Source organism: Loxodonta africana, chromosome 7 (genome assembly GCF_030014295.1).
Source record: "Loxodonta africana isolate mLoxAfr1 chromosome 7, mLoxAfr1.hap2, whole genome shotgun sequence".
Taxonomy (NCBI): domain Eukaryota; kingdom Metazoa; phylum Chordata; class Mammalia; order Proboscidea; family Elephantidae; genus Loxodonta; species Loxodonta africana.
Window position 1 is genome coordinate 9,482,468 of NC_087348.1, and position 16,814 is coordinate 9,499,281.

The 16,814-nt window shown below is 53.4% G+C and overlaps 1 protein-coding gene across 4 annotated transcripts; it reads right to left on the reverse strand.

Moving 5' to 3' along the window:
• Nucleotides 1-359: 359 nt before the first annotated feature.
• On the reverse strand, nt 360-16,070 carry CDC42EP2 (CDC42 effector protein 2). Of its 4 annotated transcripts, none has more exons than XM_010599049.3 (2): nt 13,233-15,067; nt 360-1,853 (listed from the first exon to the last, which is right to left on the reverse strand). In XM_010599049.3, the coding sequence occupies exon 2, from the start codon at nt 1,521-1,523 to the stop codon at nt 873-875; it is 651 nt and encodes a 216-aa protein (XP_010597351.1). In that variant the 5' UTR covers nt 1,524-1,853; nt 13,233-15,067; the 3' UTR covers nt 360-872. The 4 variants fall into 4 exon arrangements, 3 of the variants coding, with proteins under 3 accessions (XP_010597351.1, XP_023415369.1, XP_064143878.1); XM_023559601.2 differs by having other exon boundaries at nt 12,719-15,067; XM_064287808.1 differs by lacking the exon at nt 13,233-15,067 and adding an exon at nt 7,859-7,962.
• Between the last annotated feature and the right edge of the window lie 744 nt (nt 16,071-16,814).

Sequence of the window (16,814 nt, forward strand, 5' to 3'; positions counted from 1 at the left end):
GGCAACATGGCCAGGTCTGTCCCCCACTCCTGCATGCTCCCCAGCCCCCTGATGCCAGAGAATCTCCCTGAGAGTTCCCTGTACAGCCTTTGTGCTTCGTCTTACCCTTGGGTCTCCTCCAACAGACCCTGGCTGCCTGGGCACGACCAGCCCCAAGCCCGGCCCACACCAGCCAGCACCCAACCAATGTGGGAACGGCCACAGTTGGTCACTTGGTCTGTTCCTGCTCCATCCTCACTACAGCCAGGGCCTAACCCCCACAAAGTCCTCTCGGACTGGGGTCCCCTGCAGGGTGAGTTCGCAGTGCAGACAGTGGCCCAGCTTCAGGAGGAAACCTAAGACAAATGGGACAAGGCATGGGAAGACAGCCACCAGCAGCACCAAGTTTTATTACAACCAGAATCCCCCAGTCATGTGGAAGGGGACTAAGCAGGACACCTTCAGTCACTGCTGTGATGCCCCCGGACTAAGATGTGAAGCCAAAGGTCCCAAACCTCCACCTGGCTGAGCCCTGCCTTCCTCACCCCCACCTCCCCGCACCAGTCAGGACACCCCACTGGACTGAGCAGAAAGGAGGTGAGAAGGGGAGTTCTCTTCAGCACAGCCTTTACCCAAGGAGTCTGAGGAGAGGAAGAGCCATTGTTGGGGAGTTCAGGGCTGTTTGGGCCGGCGCCTCTTGCCCATGTCCTTGGTGGGCTGTTAGGGGGAAGCCATGTGGGCACTCTGCCCATGGATGAGGATGGAGGGAGAGAAACAAAGGCTCAAAGTGAGAAACCACGGCCACCACCAAATAGGTGGGACCTGGGGTCTGCCTCCTAGGCCAGGGCTGTGTCCACACACTGCCCCGAATCTGCCCGGCCTGGCTGCAGGTGCTACGTGGGGATCTGTACGCGGTCCAGGTCCTGGTCCTGGTCCATGATCTGGAGCACATCATCCAGGATGGAGGGCCCCAGGTCCACGTGCAGGGAGAGCAGGGAGCTGGCATGGGACAGGAAGGGCTCCTCTGCCCCGGACTGGGGGGTCAGCCCGTTGCGGGCAGGGCCAGCCTCTGGAGTCCTCCAGATGTCCACGTCCCCTGCCTCCTGCGGGGAGGGCTGGGAGGAGGGTTGAGGGGTCTCCAGGTGCAGCCGAGGGGGTTTGGGTGGGGCCTGGGTGGGGGGCAGGGTGAGGGCCTGGGGTCCCCCGATGACTGGGAGGGAGATGGCATTCTTGAGCAGTGGGGACGGCCCGTCAGGGAGCTCTCGCTCGCACATGGTTGCTGTGCGTGTGAACTGGAAGGGGAGGTCCAAGGTGCCGTCCTCTTCGGGCCCCTCGACTGCTGTCCCCGGCAGGAGGTGGAACTTGCCCTGCAGGAAGGAGATGTCGCCAAACATGTCACCACCACCACCACTGCCGATGTGAATGGTGTGGCGGAAGTCCCCCAGCGGTGGGCTGATCATGTCCGAGGACAGCAGATCCCGTAGCTTCTCCTTCTTGCCCTTGCGGCTGCCGCGCTTCAGGTAGATAGGCACTTTGGTGGACATTGTGACCTCAGCACCTGGGCCTGGTGCCGAGACCGAGGCCTCACGCTGCCCTCTCCACCACCGTCAACCGGAACACCAGCTCCAGATGGTGGTTTCAGGCACCAGAACTTGTTAAAGGGACTAGGGTGTGAGGCCTGACCAGAGTTGGTCCAAGGAATTAGACAAAGGAAGATTGGAGATTGACAATGGAAGTTGGAGAGTTGAGATGACAAAAGTCACTTTCTCTCTGGAAACTGGAAGCAGAAAGGTGGAAGTCTTGTAGGTAGCAAGGCTCTTTGATCTTGTCCCCTCAAATTTCTCCTTGGTCCAGGGCTGAGGAGTTGCTGTGCTCTGAAACATGAAGGGTAAAAGTCAAGGACAGAAGGACAAGGGTCAGAAGCACCCATCTTGTTCCTGAGAATCCCACATCAGCCCTGGGAGCCCGGGTGAGGCTACCCTCCTGAGAAGAAGACATGTCTCCTCACTCACAGATCCAGTCGAGAGTCTGGATCACCAAGGCAGACCCCCTGCTTGGCATGTGGGGAAACTGAGGCCTGGGCACTTGAGTTTCAGGCCAAAGTCACACACAAAGTCCTGGCTCAGGTCTCCTGCCTGGTCTCGCCCCCTACCCTGACCTCCACTGTACATTGTCTGTGCCCCATGACGTGACAAGTGACAAAGTAGGGGTCTCACACACTTGTCTCCAGACCCTCCTTGACTGAGGACAGAGATCTTGTCACCTGTTTCTCCCACCCAGGCCTGGCACGGGCTAGATGCACAGCAGGTGTTTAAACACCTCCGAGTTTCTCTATTCTCCTCCCCCGGGTTTTGAGTTCCTTCAGGGAGGGCCGAGTCTAATACCGGTTCTGTCCCTCCCCCCGCCTAGCCTCCAAGAGGTGAGTAGAGGTATTGCTGGGAGCTCTGCTCTGTGCCTGGCGCTCGGCTGAGCTCTTCGCAAACACATCTCACTTCATCATCACAACTACTCTCTTGTCCCTATGTAAAAATTATTGCTGTAAGACATTTTGGAGGGATTCCCAGAAGGTATCCTAGAAGGTGAGAAGCAAAATGCATGACACGTAGACCATCCCATTTATTGAAAACACTTAGCAGCTCCTCACTGTTCTCAAACACACACGTGATCTACCTACCTAGACCAGTCTGTACAGGTTTATATCTTATATAAGAACAGAGAAGAATCTGGAAGGCCAGTACTAGGTTGTAATATGGGCTACCTCGACTGGGATGGGGGGTCACCAATGGGGGAGGAAAGGTGTCCTCCATAAAAGTTCTCTTTGATCCTATTATCCTAAAATGACATACCCACTAAAACCCACTGCTGTCGAGTCAATGACATATATGCATGATATATGTATGACAGCAGCGATTGTGAGGATGGCACAGAGCTGGGCAGTGTTTCTTTCTGTTGTGCATAGGGTCGCTATGAGTCGGAACCAACTTGACAGCACCTAACAACGACAATGTATTATATATGTGTATACACATAAAATGAAAGGACGGACACCAAAATGATAGGTTTTTTTGGTAAATATGTATGTAACAAAACATCTAGCATTTCAGTAATCTTCATACGCACCCTTCAGTAACATTAATTATGCTTATCGCGTTGTTCAACCATCACCCTTAGCCATTCCCAACTTCTTCCATCAGATGGAGCCCTGGTGGCAAAGTGGTTAAGAGCTATGGCTGTAAACCAAGAGGTCAGAAGTTTGAATCCACCAACCACTCCTCGGAAACCCTATGGGGCAGTTCTATTCTGTTATTGGGTGACTGTGAGTCGGAATCCACTCAATGGCATCAGGTTTTTTTGTTGTTGTTGTTGGTTTTTTTAAGGTAGCTAAGATTTCAGGGGAGCCCTGGTGGTGCGGTGGTTAAGCGTCCAGCTGCCCACCAATAGGTTGGCGGTTCGAACCCACCAGCTGCTCCATTGAAGAAGGATGTGGCAGTCTGCTTCTGTAAAGATTTACAGCCTTGGATCCCTATGAGCAGTTCTACTCTGTCCTATAGGGTGGCTATGAGTTGGAATTGACTTGATGGCAGTAAGTTTATTTTTTAAGATTTCAGGTGACTTTTTCTTTTTTGCCCATACATTTATAAGTTCAAATCCTTCATCATAAGCACGTATTATTTATGTGGACATATGTTAACTGGAAGGTTGGGGTCTACCCAGAGGTGCCTTGGAAGAAACGCCTGGTGATCTACTTCTGAAAAATCAGCCACTGAAAACCCTATGGAGCACAGTTCTACTCGGACACACATGGGGTCACCATGAGTTGCAGCTGAATTGATGGCAACTGCGTTGGTTTTTTTGGGTTTATTATTTATGTAATCTGAAAAAAATCAGGTTATTTCTATGTGGAAAAGGAAAATACAACCTGAAAGGCTGCAATACTAGTTTAACAGAAAAAGGCTGTTTAGGGATTGAATTATGTCCCCCCAAAAATGGGTTGTAAATCCTAACCCCCATACTGTGAATAGGAGCCCTGGGGGCACAGTGGTTAAAGCAAGAGACTGCTAACCAAAAGTTCGTCAGTTCGAACTCTCCAGCAGCTCCGTGGGAGAAAGATATGACAGTCTGCTTCCGCAGAGATGTACAGCCTTGGAAGCCTTATGGGGCTGCTGGGAGTCAGAAGCAACTCGACAGGAGTGGGTTTGGTTTCTTGATTTTAAACTGTGCATGTAATCCAATTTGGGAATAGGAATTTCATTGTTATCCTAATGAGGCCGTATCACTGTAGGGTATATCTTTTAATCACTTAAAAAAAAATTTATTTGATTTCTGTTGTTGTTGAGACTATACACAGCAGAACATACGCCAATTCAACAGTTTCTACCTGTGCAATTCAGTGACATTGATTACATTCTTCGAATTGTACAACCATTCTCACCCTCCTTTTCTGAGTTGTTCCTGCCCATTAACATAAACGCACTGCCCCCTAAGGTTCCTATCTAATCTTTCTAGTTGCTATTGTCGATTTGATCCCATATAGATAAATCTGAAAGGAGCACAGCGCTCAAGGCAAACATTCTTTACTAGTTAAACTACACTATTGTTTGGTTTTAAGATGACTTAAGAAAATATTTGTGGCTTAAGGTTTAAAGATGATCTCAGGGCAATCGTTTCAGGGGTTCATCCAGCCTCCATGGCTCCAGAAAGTCTGGATTCCATGAGAATTTGAAATTCTGTTCTATATTTTCCCCCTTTTGTTCAGAATTCTTCTACAGAATCTTTGATCAAAATTTAAACCAATTACTTTTGAGATACAAAACAGCAGATTAGACACAAAGACAAGGATGCACAAATGGGGGAAGACAGATGTCACATAAAGATCACCAAGGAACTGAGGACCTGAAGCTGAAAGAGACAAAGATCGCCTCCCAGAGCCAACAGAGAGTGAGCCTTTCCTTAGAGCTGGTACTCTGAATTCAGGCTTCTAGCCTCCTAAACTGTCAGAAAATAAATTTGTGGGATTTCTGTTACAGCAGCACTAAGAACCTAAGACAAAGGCAAACCAAGCAAGCCTTTCTTCTAGCTCTGAGGCGGGGGATGCACATTAGACCTGATGGGCCGCCTACCAGGGAGGGAGCCCATGTGTAGAATAGAGCACAACAAAAAATTGAAAACGAAAAGAAAAAAATTTGTCCGGGGCACCCATCGGGTAAGACCAGGACCAGGATTCAAGTCAGGTAAGCCTGATCTCTCCCACGACCTGCACCCCCCCAGGCCAGCCAGGGGCTGAGCAGATGGGCAGTCAGCCTAGGAGAGGCTGTGCGGTGGCCTGGCAGGGAGGCTCTGCTGATGCCTCTAGTCCAGTCCTTCACCCTGGGCAGGTGAGGGTGAGAATTCATCCCCAAGGGGAGTGTGGGTCTGGGGGCTGGGAGGAGCGGAGCAGGAAGGAGGATGCAGGAGGAACAGAGTTCCAGTGCTGCCCCCCACCCCCCGCCGCCCAGGCCTCACTCAGGAAACCACCCCCAAGACCGGACACCCTGGGTCAGTCAGGCTGAGCCACACAGGCCAGACATCTTGCCCCTCTTGGAGCACCTGCAGCTTAACAGGAAACAAAGGAATGACTCTCCAGTGGCCAACTTCCAGCTGGACTTAGAAGGCACTGGGGGAGGGCAGGGGAGGGAGTGGAATCCCACCACCCATTCATCTAAGAGGCACTGACCTGTGCCCACCGTGCCCACCAGGGCATGCTGACAAACATCAAGTCTGCCCCCTCCTCAGGCAAGAAGTCCTGGGTGGTTTTTCCTGCCTTTTCCCATGGTAGGGAGGGGACTGATGTGTGGGATTCACCCCAGAGCCCAGGCCAGGTTCACTCCCACCATTAAACAGGGCTGCCAAGAGGGGCTGAGTGTTTCCACAACAAACTGGGCGTCCCTGACAGCTGCCTTACTCTGAGCCAGAGGTATCCGCCCAATTCCAGATGTGGGGAGAGCAGAGGCTAGGGGAAGAGGGTGGGACCAGCATCAACCACCCGGGGGAGAACTGGGAGAGTACAGCCATCAGGGCCCAAGTATTCAGACTTGGCAACAACCAGACCCCAGCTCCAGCCTGGCCCTTGAACATTGAACAGACCAGTTCCCGTTTTCATGCTCAGCAATGGCACACTGGTGTAATTCCTGTCCTTTTACAGAGGCAGACACTGAATCACAGAGACGTTAAGTAACCTTGTCAAGGTCACTCAGCTAGTAAGTGGAAGAGTGAGCACTGTTACCCTGGCTGGTCCAACTGACTCCAATATAGTGAGGTCACGCCAATGTGTCATCTAGTTGGGGTGCAGGAGAAAAACAAGCTTCCAGCTGGAGTGTTGGACCAGCCCCCCAGGCCTCCCCATCTAAGTCCCACTTCTTGCCCACCCCCCACTCACGGGCAAGTGTCCAGGGATAGGAGAATAAGCTCTCCACTCCGACAAGGCTGTGGGGAGTTGGGGCTGGCTGCCTGCAGTGGTGGGAAGCAGTTAGGAGCCATACCAGATCTCTGGGCCTGTCCTGGACAGGGTCTCCTTCAGAGCCCCTCCTGCCACGAAGACTACTGGTCCACCCCTTCAATACTGGGGTGTTCAAGGAGCCACTCCTTGATCTCAATCAGGAAATGGACCTTGAATCCAGCCTAGTCTGGGACTCACTCTGTGACCCTGGGCAAGACATCTGTCCTCTCTGGGCCTCACCTTTCCCATCTATAAAGTGGGGCTGACAGTAAAGCCATCAGGAGTGGCTGCTGGAGCCCCCACTGTCACACTGCAAGCACCTGTACAGCAGGGCACGGGAGTCACTGTCAACCCCATCAGTCACACCATGGCAAATGTCCGCAGGCCCAGCCTCAGGCACTTTGCTTCTTCGGGGACAGTACCGCGAACAAGACCGAAAATGAATGGTCCCCAGCCGCAGGCGTCCAGCCTCCTCCGCCCGCTGGTGTCACCCATGAGGAGTCCCCCTCGCCACCCGCGGGGTCTCCCTGGGTTCCCGTGCTGAGCTGCGCCCAGCTCCGCGGCCGCTAGGTGGCGCGCGCGCTCCCGCCATAACCCGCGTCCCGCCGGGGTCCGAGCGCGCACGGGTGTCTCTGCTAGCCTGGGGCTCCACGACCGCGCCCCCGAGGGGCTAGGCGTTCCAGTCCCGTGTGCGAACGGTCTGCGGGGTCTTTTTCTCTGGGGGGGGGCATGTTCTGTTCTCACAGCAGACAATCCCAGAGAAAGGGGCGGCGGGGACCCTGCCCCGTCGCTCGGGGAGGAGCCTCCCACTGCTTTCCGGCCTGGGCGATGTCCGAGCGTCCGCTGGGCTCAGGGCCAGCGCTCCGGCGTGCGGCCCCTGTCCCTCCCTCGGGCCCGGCTCCGCAGCCCCGGCTCGGGTTCCGGCGCCCACTCCTCTCCTCCCTTTCCCGGGCGCCGTCCAGCCCAGCCCTGCTGGTTTCAGGGTGCTCGGGTGGCAGCGGCTAAAGACAGGACAACTCAGCCGTCGGCTAAAAATACGACCCTATCCCGGGCGGGCCGCTGGCGGCGGAGGGCGCTCCGGGCTCCTGGGTGGGGGCGGAGGCTCCGGGCGGGGTGCAGGGCCCGCGGGGGTGCTTGAGCTCGGGGCGCTGAGCCCGGCAGGCGTGGGGCGGAGGGCTCCAGGCAGGGTGGAGGCGGGCCGGGGCGCTCGGGTTGGGGGCGCGGAGCCCGGCGGGCGTGGGGCGCGGGCGGGAAACTCCGAGGAGCTCGAAGCGCCCACTAGGGACTGCGCGGAGAGGAGACGGGGGCTAGGGCGTGAGCTGGAGCGGGGCGCAAAAGGGATAGGCCTCTCGGGGGTCCCCCCGGGGTCGCGGAGGGGGCTTCAGAGTCCCCGCATGGACTCACCGTGAGGCGCGCTGGCGGCAGGCGGCAGGCGGCAGACGGCGGGCGGCAAGAGCTCCGCAGCCGGACGGCGGGACACCCGGACCGACGCGGGCTGGGAACTTGCTTTGCGGACCACGACCCTCGAGGCCCCGCCCCGGCTCTCAGAGCCAATGTCGGGCCGTCCAGCCAGGGCCCGCCTCCGGCTGCGTCCCCGCCCAGGGCTCGCTCTGCGGAGGCGAACGGGTCCGCAGACGTGCGTGCTTTGGCTTCGGGCCTAGCTGGGGCCGCGTCCGGCGAGGACGCATCAGGTTCCCTGGTTGGACTCCGCGGAGTTGGGCAGTGCCCGTCGGGGCCCAAACCCTTGGTTCTAGAAGGACTCAAGGGGGCGGTGGCAGGAATTCGCTGAGTGACCTTGGACACGTTCCCTCCCTGGAGGGCTAGGTCCGGCGGAGGAGCCCGCGTGTGTGCTCAGTGACTGCAGAGGGCATGAATGAAGCCCCGCAGGCGCCCGTGTCCCAGTATTACGGACTTCCGAGAGCTTTGAAGAGCTTTCCATCCCCTAGCAAACAAAGTAATGAGAGTTAGCCATGCGCCCTGTGCACCGAAGTGGAGAGTGTGCACGCAGCGAGCCTGGAGCGGGGAGGGGGTGGATCCTAGATTTAGACTCATTCATTTGTTCTTTCGTTCGTTCATTCATTCATTCAGTACCACACAAACACACCCGCTGCTGTCGAGTCGATTCCGACTCCTAGGAACCCTATAGGACCGACTAAAAAGGCCCCATAGGGGTTCCAAGGAGCGCCTGGTGGATTCCAATTGCTGACCTTATCCTTTAACAGCCAAACTCTTTACCACTGTGTCACCAGGGTTTCCTTATACAGTACAGGATACATTCATTGAGAACCTGCTCTGACAGGCAGACCCTGGGCTAAACGCTGGAAATAGACTGAAGAAAACTTTGTTCTTGTCCCATGCATTGATTTCAACAGATACTTGTTGGGCACCTTCTAGATGTCAGGTGTTATCCTTGTCACTGGAGATTCAACCCCCTCTGGACTGGGACCTACAACCCAATGAAGGAAGAGAGGAAACCCAAGTCCCCAAGTACACTGTTGATACACTTCTGGGTGGGTCAGTGCTAGGAGGAGTGAGGCGGAGGAAGGGCTGGGTGGGGATAGGGTGGGGGGAACTCTTTCCAGAAGGTAACGGCTGGGACAGCCCAGTGTGACCAGGATGGTGAAGGATTCCATACTGCAAATGAGGGAGGACCTTTAGGGAGGGGGGCAGGAAGGCACGTGGAATGAAGTGACAGCTGATCAGGAAGAATACTGAGGGGGGTAGTGGCAAGCTAGCCAGAAGGGAGGGGATATAGGAGAAGGGAGTGTGGCAGGCAGAATAACAGCCCCCAAAGATGCCCATGTCCTAAACCTTCGCGACCTATATGTTAGGTTACGTGATGGCACGAGGGAATTGAGGTTGTAGGTGGAATTTAAGGTTGCGAATCAGTTGACTTTAAAATAGAGTACGACAATATTCATTAGGGCCCACCCTCCTCACAGGGATTCCTATAAGTAGAAGAAGAGAGTCAGAAATGGAGTTTTGACAATGAAAGAAGGGTCAGAGAGATGCTATGCTGCTGGCTTGGAAGATGGAGGAAGAGGCCACAACCCAAGGAATGTGGGCAGCCCCGTTGTTGTTATTAGGAGCCGTCGAGTAAGTTCTGATTCATAGTGACCCTATGTACAACAGAAACACTGGCTGGTCCTGTGCCATCTTCACAATCATTGCTATGTTTGAGCCCATTGTTGCAGCCACTGTGTCAATCCATCTTACTGAAAGTCTTCCTCTATTTTGCTGAGCCTCCATTTTACTAAGTGTGATGCTCTTCTCAGACTGTTCAAAATACGTGAGATGAAGTCTTGCCATCCTTGCTTCCAAGGAGCATTCCGACTGTACTTCTCCCAAACTTGGGAAAGACAAGGAAACAAATTCTCCCCAGAGCCTCCAGAAGGAATGCAGCACTACTGATTTTAGCCCAGTGACGCCTGTGTTGGACTTCTAATGTACAGAACTGTAAGATAATAAATTGTGTTGTTTTAAGCCACCAAGTTTGTGGTGATTTGTCACAGCAGCAATAAGAAATGAATACAGGAGGACCACATGAACTAGAGACTCCGCTAGCTTGAGATCAGAAGAACTAGATGGTGCCCAGCTACCACCAGCCACCACCAATGATCACCCTAACGGGGAACACAACGCAGAATCCCAGACAGAGCAGCAGAAAAGTGTCGAGCAGAATTCAAATTCACCTGAAAGGATCAGACTTAATGGTCTGACAGCATCTGGAGGAACCCCCAAAACTACAGCCCCCTTGACGCTCTGCTAACCCAGAACTGAAACCATTCCCAAAGACCACTTTTCAGACAAAGACTAGACAGGTCTATAAAACAAAAAATTAATACATATGGGGAACATGCTTCTCAGTTCAATCAAATATCCGAGACCAAATGGGCAGCTTCTGTCTAAAAGAAAGGCGAGAAGGTAGAAAGGGATAGGAACTGGATGAATAGACACAGGGAATCCAGGGTGGAAAGGGGGAGTGTGCTGTCACATTGTAGGGATTGCAACCAATGTCACAAAACAATATGTGTATAAATGTTTGAATGAGAGATTAACTTGAACTGTAAACTTTCACCTAAAGCACAATTAAAAGTAAGAAAGAAAGAAACAAATACAGGGAGGTTTCAGGTTTTCACCCTGAGCATTCCCCCAGGCGGAACCCTGGTGGCGCAGTGGTTAAAGTGCTCGGCTGCTGACTGAAAGGTTGGCAGTTTGAATCCATCATGGGAGAAGGACGTGGCAGTCTGCTTCTGTAAAGATTACAGCCTTGGAAACCCTGTGGGGAAGTTCTACTCTGTCCTATAGGGTCACTGTGGGATCATTATGAGGATGTCACTTTGAGGACTAACGTGTGCCTGACCCAAGCCATTGTATTTTCAGCCAGCTCATAGGTATGCCAAAGCTGGGCAATGAATAAAGAAGACAGAAGAAGAGTTGATGCCTTTGAATTATGGCATTGGCAAAGACTGCTGAATATACCACAGACTGTCAGAAGAACAAACAAATCTGTCTTGGAAGAAGAACAGCCAGAATGGTCTTTAGAAGCGAGGATGGTGAGACTTGTCTCACGTACTTTGGACATGTTACCGGGAAGAACTGGTCCTTGGAGAAGGACATCATGCTTGGTAGAGAGCCAGCTGAAAAGAGGAGGACCCTCAACGAAATGGATTGACACAACGGCTGCAACAATGGGCTCAAACATAGCATGGTGCGGGGCTGGGTAGTGTTTTGTTCTGTTGTACGTGGGGTCACTGCGAGGCGGATCCAACTCTATGGCACCTAACAACCACTTGAGTCAGAATCAACACAAGGGCAATGGGAGTGGCTTATTTTTTTTTTTTTACTACCCCAAGCCTGCTTTGCCCCTTCCTCAACTCCCCAGGTGGAGGCTGGGCTGACTGCCAGGTCCAGCTGATGGCCTGGGGGAAAACTGAGGCCTGGGGGTTGGGCGGTGGGTGGGGGAATGGTTGCTGCCCTGGGCAAAGTTGTGGCATCTGTGGGTAAGGTAGGTGCCTCCTTCCTCTTCTTTCTCACCACCACGGCTCTGCCAGGCACCCACCCACCCAAGCCCACCTGTGCACTTTACCAAGTGCCTCCCCACCCTGAACTCCTTCAATCCTCCTGAGAGCCGTATGAGGTGGGCAGAGCCAGTATCACTATCTCCATTTTACAGAGATGGAAGTGGAAGCTTGGAGTGCTGACCATGATTGGTGATTTGCCTAACTCCAGAGTGGCAGGACTTGGGGCCTCTGAGCGCTCTCTCCTCCCCTCAGGCTCCTTACTCAACGGCAGTCACTGCACCTTCCCCTTCCCCACACAATGTGACCCTGGGAGGCGGGCCAGCTCCTGCAAGCCCTGAGTACTGGCCTGTGAGCCATGGACCCAGGTTTTGAGCTGGCTCTGGTGCTGACTTGCTCTGTGGCCACAGGCAAAGGACAGTCCCTTTCTGAGTCTCCTTGCCTATAAAATGGGATAATAGCACCTTCTTTATCGGGTCCCAAACAAGGTAAGAGACATGCAACATGCTTTGTTAATGGCAACTGGCAACGCACAGCCCCAGCAGGCCAAACCAAAAACCAAACCTGCTGCTGTCAAGTTGGTTTTTACTCCTAGGGACCCTATAGGCCAGGGTAGAACTGCCCCACAGGGTTTTCCAAGGCTGTAATCTTTGTGGAAACAGACTGCCACATCTATCTCCCAAGGAGTGGCTGGTAGGCTTGAACCACCAAGATTTTGGCTAGCAACTAAGCGCTTTAACCACTGCACCACCAGAGCTCCTCCCCAGTAGGCAGCAGAATGGTAAAGGAACAACAGGGGATGGTGGCCTGGCTTTGCCACCTGACCTGGACTGACCCCAAGGAAGAAATCACCTGAGCATGAGGAAATGTGGCTGAAGCCGCAGCCCCCCACTGTCTTCCCATATGCTGGGAGTTCTCCACTGGGAGATGGCAACCCAGGGGGGGTCAGAAGCTCCATTAGAGCTGGTGATATGGCAGATAGTTACCGGAATAGTTACCGGAATGGAAGCTTCAAGAGGCAGACACACCCAAGGCCACACAGCTGGGAACCAACTCCAGGGCTCTTTGGAGGGGCTGGGTTAGGGTTTTGAGGAATACTGAGCGAGGGCTAGAGAGGGGCAGCTTTGGCCCCAAAGCCTGGCCCAAGCCCCATTTCTCTCCCTTAGCCACTATTCACTGTCCCGCCTGGCCACCAGGTCATGGCCTTAGACTAGGGCTGGAAGCCCCAGGACCCACTGCTTACCCAGTATGTGACAAGATTCTGTCCAGCGCTTGCCGCTCGGTGCTGGGTGTGCCCCCACCACCATCCAGAGCATGGGCACTGACAAGGCCCACAGCTAAGGAGGAATTCGTGTCAAGCTAGGGGCCCACACTCCCCAACTGTTGTTGCATTTGATCCTCAGGTAGCAGGGTACATTGTTCCCGTTCACAGACGAGGTTATGTCGCTTGGCGGGACCGCCAATGAGTGCGGTCTTTACTTACACACCCACTGTTGCCACAGGGCCCTGCAATTCATGAGCATTTATAAAACAGGATTTCATTTGCTGAAATGCCCCTTTAAGCAGCTTCTCTGGCTGTGTGTAAAGCCTGGGTATGGTGGGGGCTGGAAGCCTGAGCCGCCTGGATGGGCAGACTGCCTTACATTTCCGACGGTGCCTCCTTCCTATGCCCACTTCCTCTGCCCAGCCCGACCAAAAGTCACTCAGGCCAAGCATCACACCCTCCAACTGCCCCCTGCCCAGGCTGAACTCCCTACCTCCCCTTGTGTCCAGGGTCTCATGCCTCAGCTAGGGCCTGGACAGCCTGGTGGCTGCGGGGCCGGGTCCTGGAAGGGCATTTGGGCAGGGTTAGAAACTGGGCAGGTGGCAATGAAGAAACGCCTGGAGAGTTGGGTATTTAGCTTCCTTCTCCTCAGCTTGGAGCCTCTCCTGGCCCTGAGATGGGTCAGCCTTCCCCTAACCCCCTCAGCCCATGGCTGCCTCCCCCCACTGTAATCGTCACACCGGGACTGACTCAGCACTTCCTTCCACTCCCAGCCCTTTCTTCCTGGAAATTGCCTTGTCATTGGTCATTGGGCTAGGTGGGGGATGGAGTCGGAAGTCCTCTCCCCCAAAGCTGGCTGGAGAAGATGACGGGGGCCAGCCAGGAAAGACTCCCTACCGCCTTACCCCCTAGAGCCAGCTCTCCATAGCACGCCCAGCCAGGAGCCCAGAGTCTGGGAGGCAGGTGGGATGGCAGATGGGAGTCTGGGAGCAGGTCTGAGGGGGCAGAGTCACCAGACAAGGGCGGTGAGAATCTATGGGAGGCACTGAGAGGAGAGGGTCTCTGGAGGCACCTGAGCTCCCTGAAGGAGAGCTGGGAAGCAGGACCATCTGTCCTAGAAAACTGTAACCCAGCCTGGGCTTGGCCTGTGGCTGTGGCTTGAGCCAACCCCAGGCGTTTTCCTTGATTTTTTCTTGTTTCCTTTCTCCCCTGGGCTCCTGCCAACTCCAGCCCTACCCTCTTCACTCTTCACCCTGTGGGCTGGGATTCCAGCTGTGAAGTTATCCTCAGAGTCACCCCAGCTGCTGCCTCGGCTGTGGACTCCTCCTTGGGAGTTGGGGTGGGAAGGTCTTGCTGCAGGGACTTTCCTTTGGGTCTGGATTTTAGCCCTGAGCCCAGGGCCATGGGGGTTTCCGGAGTGGTGACGGAACTGTCCTGGCAGGGACTGGCCCAGGCACTTCCTCCCAGAGGCCTCTGGGAGTATCCAAGCCCACAGCGGTCATGTTGGCCATGGGAACAAACTGTGGAGTCGGCAGAAGCTGTCTTCAACATTTCCCACCCCCCTTAAGGCACCTTGCCATTTATTTGCTCTTCTGGAAACCCTTCTTTGCATCTATGACTCTATCTACCCCATGCCTAAGGCTATGCTGGACTACACATGACATGGGCACGGCTGGCCCCAGCCCTGGGAGAACAGATGTCCCTGATGGAGACAGATAACGGATTCTAAAACAGTACAATCAGGGCTGTAATGGAGGTCCTTAAGGGCAGAGGCCAGCCCTGACTCGCCTCTAGAGACCCCAGACCCTGAGTCACTTCTAGAGACCCAGCACAAAGAGGTTCAGTCAGTGGGTGTAGATTGAATGAAGCACCAAGGAGAACAGCAGTGAGAAAGAGGGAGAGTTAGGAAGGCTTCAACGAGGAGGTCATATGTGAGCAGGGTACAAATGCATGAGTAGGAGTTTGTCGAAGTCTTTGGGTGGTGCAAACGATTAAGCACTCGGCTACTAACTAAAAGGTTGGTGGTTCAAATACATTCAGAGGAGCCTTGGAAGAAAGGCTTGGTGATCTACTTCTGAAAGATCAACAACCAAAAACCAAACCCATTACCATCAAGTCGATTCTGACTCATGGTGACCCCACATGTTACAGAGTAGAACTGCTCCATAGGGTTTTTTTTGGTTATAATCTCCACGGTCACAGATTTCCAGGTCTTTCTTTCACAGCACCCTGGATGGATTCAAACCGTCAACCTTTAGGTTAGTAGTTGAGTGCAAACTGTCTGTGCTACCCAGATCACAGCTATCAAAAACTCTGGAGCACAGTTCTGCTCTGAAACACATGACGTTGCTATGAGTCAGAGGTGATTCAACGGCAACTTTTTTTTTTTTAAGAGTTTGTCAGTAAAAGGGAAAGACATTTCAGGGGGAGCAGGCAAAGGCAGGAGGAGTGAGAGTAGATGCCTGATACGAACAGGAAGCAAGAGATGTTCAGTACAGCCAGGGCACAGGTGAAGGGGAAGATCCAAGAGGGCGGTGGACGACCACTGTTTTCCCTGTCCTTTCCTCCTATTCTGGTGACAGCCTCTCAATTATCCAGAGTCTCCATTGTGACTGACCCCATCATCTAGAAGTGAGTCTGACACCCAGGCCCAGCCAATCTGAGTAACAGGGATGGTTCAGAGTTAGGCAGGTGACGCAAATAAGCAAATAAGCAACAGCCCTGGGGACTTGCTGGGACTGTGAGGGTTACAAAGTCAAGATTCTGGTCTAGGGCTGCTGGTGGTCAGCTCTGCCACACTGAGGGAAAAACCTGCCTGAATAAAGCCAGCACAGAGAAAAGGTGAGCCAAGAGAATGAATTGCAATGATGTTGCTCCTGGATCCAGCCATGCCTGAAGCAGACTTCCATTTATTTGAGCCAACAAATTTCCATTTTGCTTCATCCAGTTGGCTTTCTGTCACTTGACATGAGAATCTTGCCCATTATGAACTTACAGGCAGGAGATAGCTCATGATAGCTCACTGAATACAGTGGAAGGGGCTCAAAGGTGTGGTTATAGGGGTTTGACATCATCAGAATGGCATTTTTTAATTTAAATTATTTATTTTTTTTGTCGAGGTAATGTTTTCACAGGGTTCAAAATTCAAATGTTACAAGAGGAAAAATATCTGCTACCCTTGTCCCCCAGGTACCCAGTTCTCCTCCCCATAGGTAACCACTGTTACCAGTTTCTTATAAATGCTTCTGAGATAGTCTTAGCATCTACAGGCCAAGCCCCTCCTGTCTGTTTTGCACCAATGGTGATATTTAGAGATTTTGAGCCCCACAGTACTGTGGGCCTGGGAATAGTAGGGGAGGCAGCCAGGGCGACTGTGCAGGGGCTGTGGGAAACTGCCTTCTGTTGAACCTCTGCCATTCACACTGCTGTGCTTTGCTTTGCTGAGTTAGCATTATATTATGGGGACCACTCCATGTCAGTACGCAGAGTGGGTCCTTGTTTTCACCTTTTCACAGCTGCGTAGTATTCCACACAAGGGTAGGCCATCATTGACACTGAAGTTCTCCACGGATGGATATTTAGATTTTCCCCAACCCTGTCTCAGTGTCCAAATACTCCTCAGCCATGTCCAGCCCCCAGAGCCTGAGACACTTGCTGCCAGCACCTCTCCTGGCTACCCCTGGCACATCCTGTGGCTGTCAGCTGTGGGGCTCACCTCCTTAGGGGGAAGCCTCCTAGTTAGTGTCAAGTTCCCTGTGATGCCCTCTGAAAAACTCTGAAGCCCTGTCCTCTCTGTCTCGCCTTTATTTGAGTCACGGCTATTCCCACTGGACCATAGTCACCCTTGTCTTCTCAGAGTGAGGGCCACACAGCGGGTGCTCAGTGAGTATTGATGAAAGAATGAATAAGCGGCAGGACTGCTGGGGACAGCAGGAAGCGGGCATATAGGAGAAAAGGACTTAGCAAGCCTAAGAGCCTGGCATTTGAAATCCAGTGGCAGCTCTTCACTCTCCCAGCCTGCCCACCGCTTCCTCTCCTGTCTTTCCCCTCCCCTCCTTGCCATGTTCAGTCTGAC

Bases quoted from the DNA above. Each gene is read 5' to 3' on its own strand.
- CDC42EP2 (XM_010599049.3), bottom strand. From the start codon at position 1,523: ATGTCCACCAAAGTGCCTATCTACCTGAAGCGCGGCAGCCGCAAGGGC.